Below are 17208 nucleotides of genomic sequence, written 5' to 3'. Positions count from 1 at the left end.
AGGTATTCAAACTGATTTAGAGAAATCAATTTGCAATAACAGGTTAAATTTAAGCTGGTGCAACTTCTTCACACAGATAACCTCTTGAAGATACACGCTGAATTGATGAATACATACGAAGTTGAAATATATCTATAGGTAAATAGATAAATATTCTTACTGTTGCTGATCCAATTAAGATGAAGGTTTTATATGGAGATTTTAAAATCTGGAGTATTTTACTGAGCTCAGAAGAGGAAGCAATTGGGTGAAGAGTAAAACTGGCCAAGTTCAGGACACTGTACTTCCTGGTAGAAGAGCTGCGCTGGCTATGAGCAGCTGAATTTGATACCTTCTTAATCACAGCAGCTAAATCAATTCAGTGGATCATACCCTCGGGAATGTCCACAGTACAGGGACTTCACACCTAACATCACTGATCTGAAAGTTTTGGCAGAAACGCTTAGGCAAGCCTTTCTGTGCTTGTTGACTGCTCTTTGCTGCCCAAGCACCACGGTGACAGAGGTGTCCCTCTCCTGGCAGAGCAGCCTGAGGGGACCTGCATCAGCTCAGCCCCTGCTGGACTCTTTAGACCTTTAACGCCCCTCCACTGTGGGTGCAGTGGAAAAGTCAAGTTTTGTCACGGAGGACGGAGGCACAGGCACCTAGTTGCATCTACCAGCTTTGATAAGGAAGTAATTGTCTCCAACAGCTCAGGGACAAGGCGAGCAGGCACTGCAAAACTCACCAACAAGTGACTGGAGGACTTGGCAGGCAGCCGAGGAGGAACTGGGAAAAGTGTTTTTTTTTTTTTCCTTGGTGATGTGTAGTTTTTGAAATACTTGAAGTGCTTGGGAAGAAGACCCCTGTAATGTCAGCAAATCAACATTTTCTCTTAATCAGTTTCAGCAAATAGAGTAAAATGTTCATTGTTGTGCAGTTTTCAACATACTGATAACAAAGGCAGTGTTCCTCTTTCTCCTGGTTGTCATTTTTCTGTATGACATTGTTCTTATGCCAGATCAGGAAACATGGAATGCTTTGGCTTGGAGGAGTCTTCAAAGATCATCTAGTTCAAGCCCCCTGTCATGGAAAGAGACATTTTCCACTAGATTAAATTGCCAAAAGCTTCATCCACCATAGCCTTGAACACTTCCAGGGATGGGGCATCCACAACTTCTCTGGGCAACCTGCTCCAGTATCTCACCATACTCACAGTAAAGAATTTCTTGCTAACACTGCTTCTAATGCAGCCCAGGATATCGTTGGTTTTCTGGGATGGAAGCTCACATTTCTGAGTCATGTCCAGTTTTTCAGACAGATGAATTTTTTCTGGTGGACTTAAAAGAAAAAAGATTAATCTGAGCGAATTTTTCTGCATGATAAAAATTTATGGGGAAAATCAGTTTTTCGTAACCAAAGTATTGACAATTTTTAGTCAAATACAGCAAATAGGTTTTGATGACACTTATAATTAAAAAGAAGAGTCAAGATGTGAAACTATTCCTTTCAAAACTGAGGCACATTTGAGAAATGGCCACATTAAGAAAAAAGTAAAACTTTTTTGTTTTCCTAGATTGGTCAGAGCAACTGAGAAGCTTGGCTTTATGAAGAAAAGGAAATTTTTTTATTTTTAAGGAGCTGCTGAAATGAAAAAGCAAAAAAAAGAAACTAAAACTCAACAACCAGGTAACCACATATTTTTCTCCTTTTTCTTTTCTTTTCTTTAATTTTTTTATTTTTTTAATATTTTTTTAAATTTTTAAAAATTTTTTTCCTGTTTCTTTTTCTTTTTCACTTTTTTCCCTCTTGTTTTTAAATGTGCAGTGAACAGACTCCACAGGCGGTACGAATTTAGACAATCTGAGAGGCGAAAATACCTAATCTGTAAAACATGTAGTTTGGTGGAATAGGTGCCGAGCCCAAAAAACAAGACTCATTGCCCTTATAAACTAGCATCAGGTACATTATAGTGAAATCATAACTGTGTTGAATTCTCCATTTCTTGGGAGCACATACTGAGAATGGAGAATATGCTTAGACACTGACCACCTTACATGAAATTCGAGAGCAAAACCTAAAAGAAAACCAGAAAACAGGGCATGAGAGGGGATGTGACATCTGGCTTCTCTGCCAATGAACTCAAGGACCAACTCTCTTCTTTTACCTTCGGAGGAAGACATACTTACAAACAACAATTCCTCTACCTTGACTTCCAACATGTGGAGGACCCCACTAGAACCTGGCTGCCCAAGTCTCTAGGACACACTGATGTTTGCCTGGTGTAAACTAGTTTGTTTCCAATCTAGGCAAAAGTTTTCCTGAAACAAATGCCCACTGAGACAATGGAGTGTTGTGCCACTGGTGGCTGCCGCTTGAATTCAGAAAGAAGTCTAATGTCAACAGCTCTTCAGGTTGATGGATAGTGGTCTGGGTTTTTTTCTCTTTTCTACCTGTACTAAAGACATTTCTTGCCTTTCCAGTAAGCTACCCTTGTCTGAAAGACACTTTTGTAGGGGCTCAGGTAATTCACCCAAATTCCCCAGGGCAGATATGCAAGTCAGATAACAGCAGGAAACCAGTAAGGGTATTGGAATAAGCATCTGAGACAGGAACCTGTGGAAGGGGGATAAAATGCCACTGCCATACACTTAGCTCACTGATGGGTTAATAACTTGGTGCTTAGAGGTTCTTCATTGAGAACAACGGGCAACAGCAGCTAATGGGGTCCGACACCAGCGCCCTTGGGATGAAGAGGAAGGTTAATTGAATTCTAGTGAAGCTCCCTTTGTGTTGCAGAGCAATTGAACAAACCAGGGCAGCCAACTTCCCAGCATCAGCCTATGCATTGTGGCAAGTTCATCTGTGGTATGACTAAACTGCCTTCAATAGAAGGAATGAATTTAGCCTCCAAAACTTAGTTTTGGGGAGATTGAGATAACCCTATTGGAAATTTTGACTGACTACTCAGGCCAGTGTTTGTTTTCACTTGTGAAAATATTGCAGGAGAAGGAATGGGCATTCTTGGATGGGATGATGCTTGTTGCTGCTCGAAATGTACAACAGTGTGAACTCTTCTACTTCACTTATTCATGGACACCCTAATCTGCACAAAAACAGGAGTTGAGGGCATGTTGTGAAAGAAGAGAACAAAATAGATTATTCACACAAAGTCATTCACTTGCTTTTGGCATCTAAATCTCCTTTGGCTTTTCAGAAGCTGTGATACTGGTCTTCAAATGAAGACAATATTGAACGTAATGTTATTTTGAAGATGTTTAAGCCTGATTGCTCCACATTAGTTAAAACAAAGATGGTAGTTTCAGCTTGCCTGATAAAAGCAGACTTCATGTTTTCAGTTCTTAATTCACTTGGATAGCTTCCAGTAGCAAATGGTTTCAGGTTATTAGTTTCTTCATTACAAAAATGATTGTCTGAAATCTGACCTGACTTTGGAATGATATTGAGATACATCTTTGCTGCATGTTCTCAGATTTCCCACAAGCTGTTTTTTATTTGAGCACTGACAATATGCACTCCACTTTTTTACCCACCCAAGCTGTGAAGATTTTTACAACTTGCTTCCTAAGGAACAGAGCTCTCTCAGTGGCTGAAAACAAGTTTAAACACCTTCCTGTTTTCACTTGTATAGGATAACTTTGTAGGTAGTAATATTCCCCTGACAATTTTTTGTTTACCTTTGCTTAGGATCTATTCTTGTTTGAACTTTTCTGTTCAGCAAACAAAGAAAAAGTGGGTTAAATAAAAATAAATAATGAACAGACTTATGTAGTCCCATCTTTTGACTGAGACTCTTTGTGGCATTACTGATGAGGTCAGTTGCTGGAGTTAAAAAAAAAAAGGCCCTTCAGTTACAAGAATTTGAAAGCAGCTCTAAATAATCTAAATAAACCACAGAGCTAGTTACTATGCAGAATTATCACAGACAAGCCAGGTATAGCGAATGCAGTTACAATGAAAACTAGAGGGAGGAATATTGTTTAAAGCAACTCACTTTTATTGACAGTGTACTGTAAGGCAAGGAAAAAATGTTTGCCAGATTTTTTAAAAAGAAGGTTTGCAGCAAGAGTGATCTACAGTTCAATATATTATTGAACTTTCAAAGATAGTATCTTTTATAAATCCAATATTTATCTTTTTATCGTATATACAAAAGCTTAACTTAAACAAGCACAAAACAGAACACAAAATAATGGATTTGCATATGAAGTTTTGTTGATGGTTCATAATCTAGTAAACAAGAGAATGCACACATTCTGTTACTATAGAGTTACTAGATTTAAACTTAAATATACCCCAAACCACATAAAATGCCCAGAAAATACAGATGTGTTCAGTATGACTACTTCAGAAAAAAATCTAAACAATGTTCAACCATACACTGGGAACAAAACACTGATAGATGCCAAGAAATCTCTATTTCATGGCCAAAACTAATTTTGCATTTTTGGTGAAGGCATCTGTGTGTTTTCACTGTTGTATTCTGACTGTTCTACATTAATATCTTGGCAAGAAAAAATTTTCCAAACACTGGCTTTTGTCTGCTTTTGAAAGGATATGTTTTTGAACTGGTGATGTAAATAAACTGTGAGCCTCTTAGAAGATCTCACATCTTTGCCATGTTAGAGCAAACTATCATTTCCATAGGAAACAATGGTAACAGAAAGGTCCCAGCTATGCTAAAAAACCCAGTCGGGGGACAAGGAACAAAATCTGCAAACTCTTGACTCCTTCCCTGAGGGAAGGGCACATTTTTACCCCACATTTTTTGACAGCCTTAAATTCTGAAACTAACAAACGCTGTTGCATTTCGTGGCTTTTGTTCTCTACCTCCATATCTGTATAGCACTGGCCTTTCACTGGAAAAACTTTTATGAAAGCGATAGCTGCTTTTTCACTGGCGATAATGTAGCACTATTAGTGGTTTGTAAAATAAATGAAGGCTAAAGTCTCAAAATATGATGCATTAGGATAAAAGGGACAAAGGTACTTAACCTCAGTACATGTCATGCCTTAGCTTTGCAGGGTTGTAGCATGAGAAGTTACATGGGTAAGTAAAATTTGCTTCTACCTATATAGGCAAAACTGAACGTATTTTTAAAGACATACAATACTATTCTGTAATTAGAATCCCCAACATGCTAATTTTTATCACAGACAAGAAGAAAATTATTTTACAACTACACAAGGAAATGGGACCCAATTAACAGGAGAATAATGACACCGCACTTATATGTAGCCAGTATATTCTGAAAATGAAGCATAAACCTGGAGGTTTTTCAACTGGAGGTCTTTTGCTGGATGCTTAAATGCACAGTTTTCATGTATTTTTTTCTTGGTTTTTTTTCCCATGTTTTCTCTATGAAAATTAAGCTCTTTGCATAATTAACCAAATCTCAACGATATTTACAGTTTAAAAGCCAATCCTTCACCTTCTGATTTTAAAATGAGTTATGCTGTATCTTGGATATTTTAAAAAAAAGTTCCAGAAAAAGCTTAGAATTGTAATTCAGAATCTGTACTTTGTAAAAATACTTCCCTTGAACATGAAGTCAGTGCTGACCTCTTCAGGTCATTTGTGAATAATAAAATCTTTCTAAAGTAACGTTACTAAATATGAACTGAGTGAAAACACAAGATGAAATACATTACCCCTGTATTGTAAAGTGTTGCCACTTTAAAGTACAGTGTAGGTTGAAGAAAAACACAGAGGTGTGTATATCAAAATATATTTTCACTATGATTCTACAGAACACATGAAATCTTTCAATACTCTGTCTGCTAAAGGCAATATAGTCTTTCTGGCTTTGCTAGCACTGCTATAGTATACAGGTTTTTTAAAGTACAGTTAGTACCTACAGAGGTCAATTCTAACACCTAAATGTGTGCTATGCTTTGTATGGCAGAAGAATAAGCATAGAAAAAATTTATGACATTGGTTTTAAAGAAATTGTACATCACAAAGTGTCTTTGATTCTAAACATAGAAAATTAGACTGTACTTGAAGTGGTTGTTGTTGTTGTAGTATGACTTAAATGTTTCTCAGATGTCAAGAAGGTCCTCTCCACTCTCATCACTCTCCACAGTTAATTGTCTTGTCCACCATTTCTTGACTTCTGATCCACAAGAAGCAGCATCAGACATAGGATTCATTTTGCATGCAACAGATTTCATAGTTGAACGTCCACCAAAACGGAGGTTGACTGAAGACACTGAATGGCTTAGTGGTTTGGGGGCTATGAAATCAAACAGAAAGTTCTGTATTAGAGTAGATCTGCTTCTTGAGCATTTTTGCTTGGAATTCACACATACAGAACTAGCTGGAGTGGGGGCACCTTTAAACTAATTTACTGCAAAAAGAGTAGGGGTCTTTTCTAATGTTGTTGTGGCTTTTTGTTTGGGTTTTTTTTGTTGCTGTTTTCTGTTTCTTTGTTTTTTTCCCGTCTCTCACTGTTCACACTGCTCCCACTAATCTGCTGGTAGAGCAGTTTAATGGAGCAGTCCCTCATTTCCTTCTGCTGGAATAACTGATCCAAGAGATGTCTTCCTATCTAGCTAATTGCAGCCTAAATATTTTAGGCAGTACTTACATGAGCTGACCTGCTGGCGAAATGGTCAAAGTGGTAAATGTGAGGAAAAGGGGAGGAAAAGTGCTTTTAGGGTTGGCAGCTGCACCTAGAAAATGATACTTTACTACGGCCTAGGGGTTGAAGCCAGTACAAGGTGCTGGTATGGCACTAAAACATGTCTAATTATATAAACCCCACAGTTGATCTTAATTATGCTATTCATGACGCTAAATACATGTCTTTGTTGGACTGGAGGCAGACTACTTATCTGTTGGGCTGTACTGTGCATGGAGATGACCCTCCTTTTTAGGACTGTCCACTGAGGAACATTCAGGATTGACATGGACCAGGTCAGTGTTAAGAAAGGAAAACCTGATCTCCTCATTCTCACTTGAAAAACCTGTCCAGTTGGCCACAGCAATATGATTCCTCTTTAGCAAGCTTCCTCTTTCACTCTTTCTCTCTGTTCCAACAAAATGTTGATCTTTGATGCTCAGTGATATTTACTTGGAAAACATGGATTGCAAGCTCTCTATTAAACTACCCTGTTTCTTGAACAAGTACACTGGTCACAAAAGTAGGGTCAATGGTAGTCAATAGAATAGTGTGACTATCTCTTCTACTTCCACTTAGGTATGACTGGAGTTTGAACACTGGCAGCCTTTGAAGGCAGTGCTCTGACTCAGAACAGGACTGACTGATGACAGCTGAAAGCAGGTTGATGTGCTGCTCGTCATGGGTGTAGCAGGCTGTAGAGGTCAATATACACTTTAAGAGAGGCCATTTGAGGTGGGGGAGACATGGACTCTTGAAATATGGACTTAATAACGCATCAGACTGTAGCTGTGCACCTCTCCCACCCTCCTATAAGCACCCTCCTCTATGGCATAGCCTAGCCTTTTTTCTTCTAGTGGACTATAGTTACTAGAGTAACCTGTTTCTGAGAAAATAAATGGGAAACTGATTGTACACATGGCCAATTCCTGTCTGAAGTGAAGATCTAAAAATGTGTTATTATGGTGTAAGTTATAAATCATACATCTGGCATGCCTAGACAAGACAAGGCAGTCAGAAATTATTACTGTTGTTAGGAAAAAATTCATTTTCACCATACTTCACATGACAAAAGAGAACTCTAAATGTACAAGATGCTATCCAAACATATGGGTTGGTACAGTCCCCAATCCAAAGGTCTTGAGTAAATGAAAAAGTAAAAAATGCAACCACCTGCACAGGGTAGTGCTTGAGTCCATCTTCCAAACCTTCAGAATTGTGAAAAAGGGGAGAAACTGCTTTGTTGTAACAGCCATGAGGGTAGGAAAGCCCTGATGTGGGTGTAAGCAGCAGCCAGGGGGCAGAACTGTGAACCACGAAGCCTCTCATGGCCTTGTTATTGTACAGCAGCAATTTTGCATGTATAGGACTCTACTGATAAACCTTCTTCACTTACCTGATGGCAAGCGCCATTGTCCAAATTTACGCTGAGGCTTCCCAGCATCTCCAGAGTCTTGTTGATAGCCACCTCTGTCAGACAGTGTGGGGCTGAGGAGCTGCTGCTGGCTACTTGTCTGAACAGAGATAAAAGAATCTCAGTCATAGTTCCCCACTGCATGGGTATAATCCTAAGGGAGGTTATTTTTCTATCCTATTTCAAGCTTTTTCCATGAATAAAATGAAACATATTGCCATTTGTTAAGGAATCATGGTTTCTATTCTTTAAAGCCCCAGCAAACTACTAACAGACAAATGTAAAATGGGCTCAATGCCACTGTACAGTCCCATTGAAGGGTATAAAATTATTCTCAGCCTTCTACATCCACTGTAGAAAGTAGCCCTTATGCTGTACTTTTTGGGTTCCCTAGCCTGGAAGAGCCCAGGGCTCCCGCTCAGAGGACACAGCATGCCCAGTATTACCTCTCTTAGTGTGAACGCTAGTTCAGGATGCCTGAACTGGAAAGCTTCACATCCCCAAGGCTGTACAAAGCTCATGCTGGAGCTGAAAGCTGGTGCTGTCAGAGTTGTACAACTGCCCTTTATAGTGATAGCAAGACAGCTAACTATGTTGGGGAATTACTGCCTTAGACCATCTTGCCTTTACATCTGACAGCAAAGACCGAAGCAAAACAAGGTATTGCTTTCAACCCTTTCAGTTAAAATGGTGTTTTAAAAAAGAATAAATAAGAAATAGGGAAGTTTTCTGAATTTGTTATGAGTAGCTGATAGTTTTCAGTTTAACATACCTCTGGCTGTGCACTGTTATCTTGATTAATAGCATTCATATCTTCACTTGGCTGTGTTGTCTCAATGCTGGGAGGATTGAGAAATCGGCTCAACTCCTGCTGCTGACTCTCTCGCAGACTATGGATAATGCTGCACGACTGCTGTTGTTTCTATCAAGGCACAATATGTGACGAAAAAAATGTTCTCATTGGTGTGTCACAGAGTTTGATTTTTTTTAAAGCATTCTAAATATTTAACTGAACAGCCAGATGTGGATCCCAGGTGCATCAATAAAGATCCATGTATCAGATGTTGCTATTTAAATAAAGTGACTCCCAGCATATTTCTAACCTTTATATAGGGAATAGAGGATTAAAATCAAGAATTATATTAAGTGGAAGGCATGTTGCTCGACTGTTGGTTTAAACCTACAGTTTAAACACACACAAAGTTTCTAATTGATGAGTTAAAGTTCTTGCAAAAAAAAAAAAGAAACAAGGAAATTGTTAGAGATTCCCAGGAAATTACATGAAGGCAATGAAAAAATTCTGATTTCTTTCACGGACTTTGGAACAGGCTGCCAATAAGACTGAATAAAACTGTAGTGAAAACCTTGGGACTAAGTATTGATTTATAGTACAAATAGAAAAACAAACCTACCACCATTATGATCTTACAATCTAATTTGCTTTTAAATTAAAATAAACAGCCTTTAGGAAGGTTTTCACTTTCCTGGGTAGTTTTCACATGTTCCCTCTAGAGACACTTGGAGAATAACAAGAGAATTTGAAAACAGATATTAACTTCCATAATTACATTCAGTTTATAAAAGGTTCATATAATGTGAAATGGTCTGAACCATATTATTGGAGTGAAATGAATAGCATATTTACTTTAACATAGTGTAGTTCAGTATCATAATGAAATGAACAACAGAGTTAAACAAACCCAGAATTGAGAGCTGAGACTAAACTTACTGCCATTGTTATTCATATACAGAGATGAGATTAAAAATGAAACTATGTATCATTGAACACCGACGTTTCAGCTGGAATGTACATTACATTCAAAATGTACTGTTACGATTTTTAATACAGATTGCTATGGAAAACCTTCAATCACAAGAAGTAATTTTTTATAGAAATAAAAAAATATATGTGTCAAAAACTGGACTCAGACTTACAGGAACTGAAAAATCAGTCATCAATGCAACCAGATTGTGATTTTTTATATAAAGGAAGAGTTGGTTTTGGAAAACAACATGAGAATAACTGCAAAACCTAAACAAAATTTTTTGATTTTTTTTAATATAAATTTAATCCAAGCCAAACTTCAACCAGCATATATTGTAGCTATCCTGAGCAAAGGTAAAAATGTTTCTGACAATCTGAAGCACTTCATAAACAGAACACAGAAGCACTGGCTAGGTTTATACGGGTAAGTTAAAGAGACTGGGATTGCCTGTAGTGCTGAAGCCAAGTGACAGGCCAGGACTTGTGTGATCTGGCTAAGCTTCCCTCTGCCTCTAGCTTCAGCCACTGCCTACTGGCAGTGGTCTCCACCCTGACATGCCTGGAGGACAGTGATGCTCCTACAGCAGTGGTCTGGGAGACCATATGGCAGTGGTCTGGGGGTATATGAGTACACATAGGCCAAAACTGGCCAAAACTGTGCTGAAGAACATGCTAATGGGTGATCCCATAACAGCCCTGAGCCAAGCCCTTGTCCCTGCTTAGTTTACTGGCTACACAGCTACAGTGTGCTGTGGTTCATACACCTGCTTTGCATGTACACATATTGCTCATTTACACACACAATAACTGCAATGGCTTACTCAAATGATTTATCTTAACACAGGTTCCACTTGAAGAGTCATTTTCAGGTAACAGATCTACCAGCAGAGGCAAGGAAATTATACAATTACATTCTGTGAGGCGGGATTAGGCCTACGAAGTTTCATCAAATTACATTGTTTTTTTCTTTATTCCTTTGACTTTGGTCTCTGCACATGCCTCTTCCTGCTCTATTGAAAATACAGATACATTTTTGAAGACAGGTTTTGCCTTCAAAAGATGCTTATTTTTGTTGCACTTTCAATTGAGCTGTAACACACATTTTTTTGCTGAGTTAGCAAATGCTACATACTTCTTCAAATAAGTATTATCATGACTCCAGAGCAAATGAAGCACAGTGGCAGCAAATTTCGGCATTGTTGAACAGTACAATTTATGCAACCATTTAGATCCTGGTTTTGCCTGACTTACTGCTCTGATTCGCTTCAAGCACTTCTTCAGCCACATGCGTATGGTCTGTTTGGCCACCTCCTCTTCTATGGTATATTCCAGTTGTTCCCTAGCAAGCAGCTCTTCCAGTTGAAGACTTTTTCTGATATCAACAGACCTATATGAAAGCATGCTGGAAGAAACACAACTTATTTATTTTTTAATGCTTGTGTCATTACATTTTAATCTAGAAAATCAAACTTCATACTTGAGACCTTAGTGCAAAAATACATAACTAGGGTGTGTGCAGTAAATTCACATTTGATGCTAAAAAATTGCTGAGATCATTCCAGAAGAGACTTGTGGTGTTCAAAACAAAGACCTTCTCACCTACATGTAGCTATTGAAAACAGGTGAGCTGCTGAACTGTAAGCAATTAGGGCATTTGTGGTGGTGTTTTGGTTTTTTATTTTTTTCCCCTTAAGTGTTTATGCTTGGATAATGTTCCCATTTCTATTTTATTTCCAGTCAGGCTCACTGTCATGTTGCTACACTTGAAGGTGCAGCATTTCATTAGAAGGATACAAGAACAACATGTGACTGCTGTTTGTGACAAATTGCCTCCAACGAAAATCTTAAAATACTTACAGCTGATTCCCTAGGACCTGTGTTTTCCATTACTAATAATTTTGCAGGAAAAAAAGGGAAATCTAATTTTTTGTACTGCATTTAAAATTGCAGTGCCTCTGTGGCTACCAGTCTTGCCTTTTCCCAAGCCTAATGACTACCTGTTAGCCTGGAGAGAAACACAGGCCATTATATATCTTCTAAAAATGTAGAGAAAATCTCAGGGTACCTGAGCACATCATGAAAAGTGACATCACCACCATTGTGAAGCCGCTCCATTTCATAGCACATGTGCTTGAACAGCAGCTTGTCCTTGTCGAGATCCACCTCCAGCCTGCCTCGTAGAAGCCTCAGCAGAAATTTCACTCGGAAGGTAGGGATTACCCCCTGTGTAAAATTGCATAATAGATGGTAAATTATTACTGCAACCTAACAACCAGCTCAGACATTCAACTTGATCGGTGAGAGAAACATGATTTCTCCAAAGACTCTGTGCCTAATCCTAGCCTATTTAAGTCACTGTGAATACATTACTGAAAAACATGCACATGAAGCCAGCTCTTCAGCACATTCACAGAAGTCTTTGACTCATATACAGTTATTTGACTCATATACAGTCTATGTTGGCTATTTTGCCAGAAATTTTCAAAATTGCCTGGGGATTGAGTTTTTCCATTTGCATTCATCTGCAATGAGAATCATATGCCTGAAGAACTGATTTTGAAAATGGAAATTAAACTACAATTTAAACACTCACAGCCAAGCCTATAACTCACTGTAAATCTGTTCCCTTCTCTGCATCTTTGGACAGAAGAATGTTGGGAGTTTCTATTTTATTCTTTTTTTAGGACTGAAGGTACTTCCCTTTGAAACTGTACTCATAATATTCAAATGTTTTTTTCTACTGAATAAGCCTGACTGGAACTATTTTTGCTGTAATATGTTGTTCCACATCAGAGAGATAGTGTCAGTGCTGGGCACAATGGATCCAGAACTCTCTACCTCTTTCAGTACCTCTATCAGTATCACCAGCTTCCATCTCCAGCACAGCCATGTGCCAACTATAAGGAGCCAACTTGTTTCACTGCCAGGTTGTTCATATTCAAATCTTAGTGATGTCATGAGTCATTCAGATGATGACTTAATTTGTGTGAGTATCTGAACATCTCAGTCTCGCAGATGTTATTCTTACTCCAGAATCACAGAATGGTTGAGGTTGAAAGGGACCTATGGAGCTCACCTTGTCTGATTCCCTCTGTTTAAGCAGGGCTTCCTAAAGCCAGTTTCCCAGGACCATGTCCAGATGTCTTCTGAATATCTCCAAGGACAAAGACTCCACAATCTCCCCCTGGGAAACCTGTGACAGTGCTCAGTCACCCTTACAGTGAAAAAGTGTTTCCTGATGTTCAGAGGAAACCTTCCATATTTCAGGTTGTGCCCATTGCCTCCAGTCCTTCACTGGGGAGCAGGGGGCAAAGCTTCACTCTGTCCTCTTTGCACTCTCCCTTCAGGTATTTGACAAGCTGCCCCTGAGCCTTCTCCAGTCTGAACAGTCCCAGCTCTCTCAGTCTTTCCTCACAGGAGACATGCTCCAGTCCCTTCATCATCTTTGTGTCCCTTTGTATGTCTGTGTCTCTGTGTACAGAGGAGCCCAGAATTGAACCCAGGACTCCAGGTGTGGTCTCACCTAGCCTGAGTACAGTGGAAGGACCTTCTGCCTTGGCCTGATGGCAGTACTTTGTCTAATGCAGCCCAGGATACCACTAGTCCTCTTTGCTGCAAGGGCAATGGTGGCTCATGTTCAACTTGGTGTCCACCAGGACTCCCAGGTCCTTTACTGACAAGCTGCTTTCCAGTTGGGTGCCCTCCAGCATGTACTTTTCCCTGGTTTATTCTTCTCCAGGTGCAAGACTGCATTTTTCCTTGTTGAACTTCACGAGTCTCCTGCAAGCCCATTTCTCCAGCCTGTTGAGGTCCCTCTGGAAGGCAGCACAACCCTCTGGTTTATCAGCCACTCCTTCCAGTTTGGTGTCATCAGCAAACGTGCTGGGGGTGCCCTCTGCTCCACGGTCCAGGTCATTAATGAAGATGCTGAACAGGATTGGACCCAGTACTGACTCCTGGGGTACACAACTAGTTACTGGCCTCCAACTAGAATCTGTGCTGCTGATCATCACCCTCTGGGCCTGGCTATGCAGACAGTTTTCAGTCCACTTCATTGTCTTCTCACTCAGCCCATACTTCATCAGCCTGTCCATAAGAATCATACAGGAGACAGTGCTGAAATCTCAGAAAGCTCTCCCAAAGATCAGACACATAAATGGATATGAGTCTGTAGACTTTTCAAGGGGACAACTCTTTGGAAGCTGTGTGGAAAGATGCTATTATATTAATCCTTTAAATAGGTATGTTTGTTTGTAAATCTGCTGCTATAAGTACTTCACAGAATACATGTTAGTATTCGAAGGGTCATGAACAACTTCAGATCATGCTCACTGAACTTCTAAAATCTAACCTCTCAGTGAGTTTTGCCAACATACTTTGTTTTCCCCATACTTTCTTACAAGGAAAGCTGGAAATTTACTAGATTTCTGTGATTATTATCAAATGTCTTACCTCTCTTTTGTCATCAACCATGTTCCATATAATTTGAAAATGCCTAAGATCATTATAACTTAGAAGCTGGTCTTCTTCGGTTGAGTAAAACAATGAGAAATTCTCCACAATGATAGCTGAAAACCACAAGAACAAAATACACCACAAAGAATTACATTCTAACTGGTTAACATCTAATTCTGTTGTGCCAACTTCATACTAATAAATGCCTATATGTTCAGACAAGGATTTTGAATGCATAATATACCATTATGCCACATCAATATTCACCATACTCACTTTTTAAAAGCTGTATTTTAAATGCTGGTGAGATCCTAACCTAACGTTCTAATATCATTTAAGTGAATTCCAATGATGTTAAAAAAATATTAACTGAAGAAAGAAAAGCTCAGAAAACAGTATTTCATAGGGAAACTGTACTCTACAAATACAACATAAGTCTTTGTTCAAAAAGCTTACATTTCCAAACTTCCTGAGTTTTAGCATACACCATACCAAAGAAGTATCAAAAACATCCTCATACAAGATAACATTGAAAGTACAAGGTAGCCTCATACCTGAATAGCACAACAGACTCACATCTAGCACACTGTATGCCAAGATGGCATGTTATTAATGCATATTTTCACTTACCAACAAGCAAATTTAGCATGATGTATGCAATGATGACATAGAAAGAACAGAAATACATAAGAGCACCAGCATAATTTCCACAGTCTGTTTTCCAGTAGGTGCTGTTATCTGGTGTGCAAAATGGAGGCTGAACCTTCAAAACAAAAGAAAATAAAGTAAAATATTAATAAAAAGAGATACTTAATTTCTCTGCAAACAATACAATAAATAAGACTATTATTTCTTTAAAGTTTCCCAAATAGGGAATAATACTGTGAGCATTATTGTGGGCAGGTTTTTTTTCTTCATTTAGTAGTCAAAAACCAGAAAACAGAGAGAGGTATGACAAAAAAGGCTTAGGCATAGATGTCAGTCCACATGCAGGGCACATTGTGCATTATGCCACTGTACAGAAACAACCCGGTGCTCTGAAACATGGTGCTTTTCAGAAATCTTCCTTCCTGCTCATTAATTTTAAAAAGGAAAAGCATGTGATTTTCTTTGCAATGGAAAGCACAGACAAACATTTACTTATAATGATTCGGGGATTAATTCTGAGGTCATCAAGACTATCATTATCATGGACTGAACCTAAGTGCAGGCATTAAAGAAAAAGTTAATCTGAAAAGACACCTTGCCTCAGTCAAAGAAGAGATTAAGAGTGAAAAAGTAAGTTATTGCACTTCTGATTTTGAAACATTTGCATTTGAAAATGAAATTGTTTCATTTTTGTTTTTAAGCCATCTAATAGCCTAGCTCCATGAAATGCTACACTGGGAGTATGGGATTGGAGCTGCAATGTGTGTGTCATGTTCTGAGGTTTAGTGAACATTATATCTCTTGAAGAGACAAAGGCAAGCACAATATTCCTTCTACAAAGCTAAGATAGTGATTGCAGTTTGAGATGGAAGAGTGTATCCAATTTCTTGTCTACTTTAGCTCTGGCAGCATTGTAATTACCATGCAGTCATGCATAATTTTGTTCCAGTCTTCTCCAGTAACTATTCTGAAGAGTACAGTAATAGCCTTGCCAGCTGATGAAAAATTTGCATGTCTGTTTTAAAGAAAAAGAGAGAGAGATATTGTTTTACTTCCCAGAAATAAAACATTGGCAAGAAAAAATGTTTCCAGTTTCTACTGTTCTACTATTTTAAACTAAAAATAGTTACGGTATCATTTGAATGAGCTCATTGAATTATTTATTTCATGGCTTAAGACATAATAACTCAACTGTAGCTCAGACACAGGTCTGAGTATTTTAGTGCATTTTATTTAGAACTAAAGCAAACTCAAGGTCAGATCCTATTTCCTGTCTCCATTTTCTTCTATAACCTTAATGATGACTGGGAAATCTCCAGTTAACAGACAGTTCAAAGAACTGTCTCCTCTCTGTATCAGCCTGGTATATGGATCCTGTTCTTGGGTGATGCCAATAAGATGTAGTAGGTACACCGTGTTTCAGCAGCTTGTGGGTTAGCATGGTGCTACTTTGAAGCATATTCCAGCTGGCATAATGAAGAACAGCTCTGTCTGCTCTGGGTTGGATCAGGTGTCATTTGGGCCAACGCACAAGGACTGGAAAGATGGCTCAGTATCAGAATAGGATGTCTCCTATCAGAAATTCTGTTTAGAACTCTTCAGCTAGACCTGGAGAATTGTCTGTTTTTTACCATAGATAAACTTCTCTCTAGCAGAATGTGATTTCTTCAGGCTGCTTAAAGAACATCCCCACAAGGTAGGAAGTACACACTGTACCTGTTAATGTTCTCTCCATATTTCACTGTACCAAATAAAACCACTCCAGCAAAAGCATAACAAAGAAGCAGTAAGAACATTCCCACTATGATGAAGAAACTCTTGTACATGCTGACAACCACAGTAAGGAGTAACATTTTTAGTGTCACCTGGAAGGACAGAGAAAAAAACATCTATGATGCCATTCAGGAAAGCAAAGAAAAAAAGAAAACAGTTCTTGCACTTGCCATTTGACAACAAATTCTTTACACACATACATTAATGGATGAGCCCAGTAAAAAGGTACGTTATAAATCTGATTTGAAGTATGTGTCATTTTTACTTGTTGTAGACATCAGCATATCTTCATCATTTACAAGATCAAGATGTTGCTCCTCAAAAAGTATATATAAGATAATACAGCTTAGGATAATACAGTGAAAAAATGGTGTAAGCTTAACTATAATATTCTAGAATCAGTATACTCCTGAAGTATCAGAATTAGCATTGCATGAACAGTGGTGCAGTAAACTACTCTGAGCTTATCTGAAAGTGATTCTAACTGTTAGATAGAAACTACAGATATTGCAGCCTACTTAAAGGAATGA

At 38.6% G+C, this 17208-nt stretch overlaps 1 protein-coding gene across 5 annotated transcripts in view; it reads right to left on the bottom strand.

The window, feature by feature from the left end:
- Positions 1–3976: 3976 nt before the first annotated feature.
- Positions 3977–17208, bottom strand: part of NALCN (sodium leak channel, non-selective) — a 223288-nt gene continuing 210056 nt past the window's right edge. For 4 of the 5 annotated variants that reach the window (XM_027644537.1, XM_027644531.1, XM_027644546.1 and 1 more), the window contains 9 exons: positions 16622–16770; positions 15827–15920; positions 14888–15020; positions 14255–14370; positions 11868–12025; positions 11054–11204; positions 8810–8959; positions 8020–8137; positions 3977–6236 (listed from right to left, as the gene is read on the bottom strand). In XM_027644537.1, coding sequence (XP_027500338.1) covers positions 6043–6236; positions 8020–8137; positions 8810–8959; positions 11054–11204; positions 11868–12025; positions 14255–14370; positions 14888–15020; positions 15827–15920; positions 16622–16770 — 1263 coding nt within the window. In that variant the 3' untranslated portion in view covers positions 3977–6042. Of the gene's footprint in view, positions 6237–8019; positions 8138–8809; positions 8960–10260; positions 10813–11053; positions 11205–11867; positions 12026–14254; positions 14371–14887; positions 15021–15826; positions 15921–16621; positions 16771–17208 lie in introns of those variants that run through there. The other variant, XM_027644562.1, reaches the window with a different exon arrangement.

Source organism: Corapipo altera, unplaced genomic scaffold, assembly GCF_003945725.1.
Source record: "Corapipo altera isolate COAL_440 unplaced genomic scaffold, ASM394572v1 0, whole genome shotgun sequence".
In the NCBI taxonomy this organism is placed as follows: Eukaryota; Metazoa; Chordata; class Aves; order Passeriformes; family Pipridae; genus Corapipo; species Corapipo altera.
The sequence above is the reverse complement of the archived record's forward strand: the minus strand, read 5'-3'. Positions and strand labels throughout refer to the sequence as shown.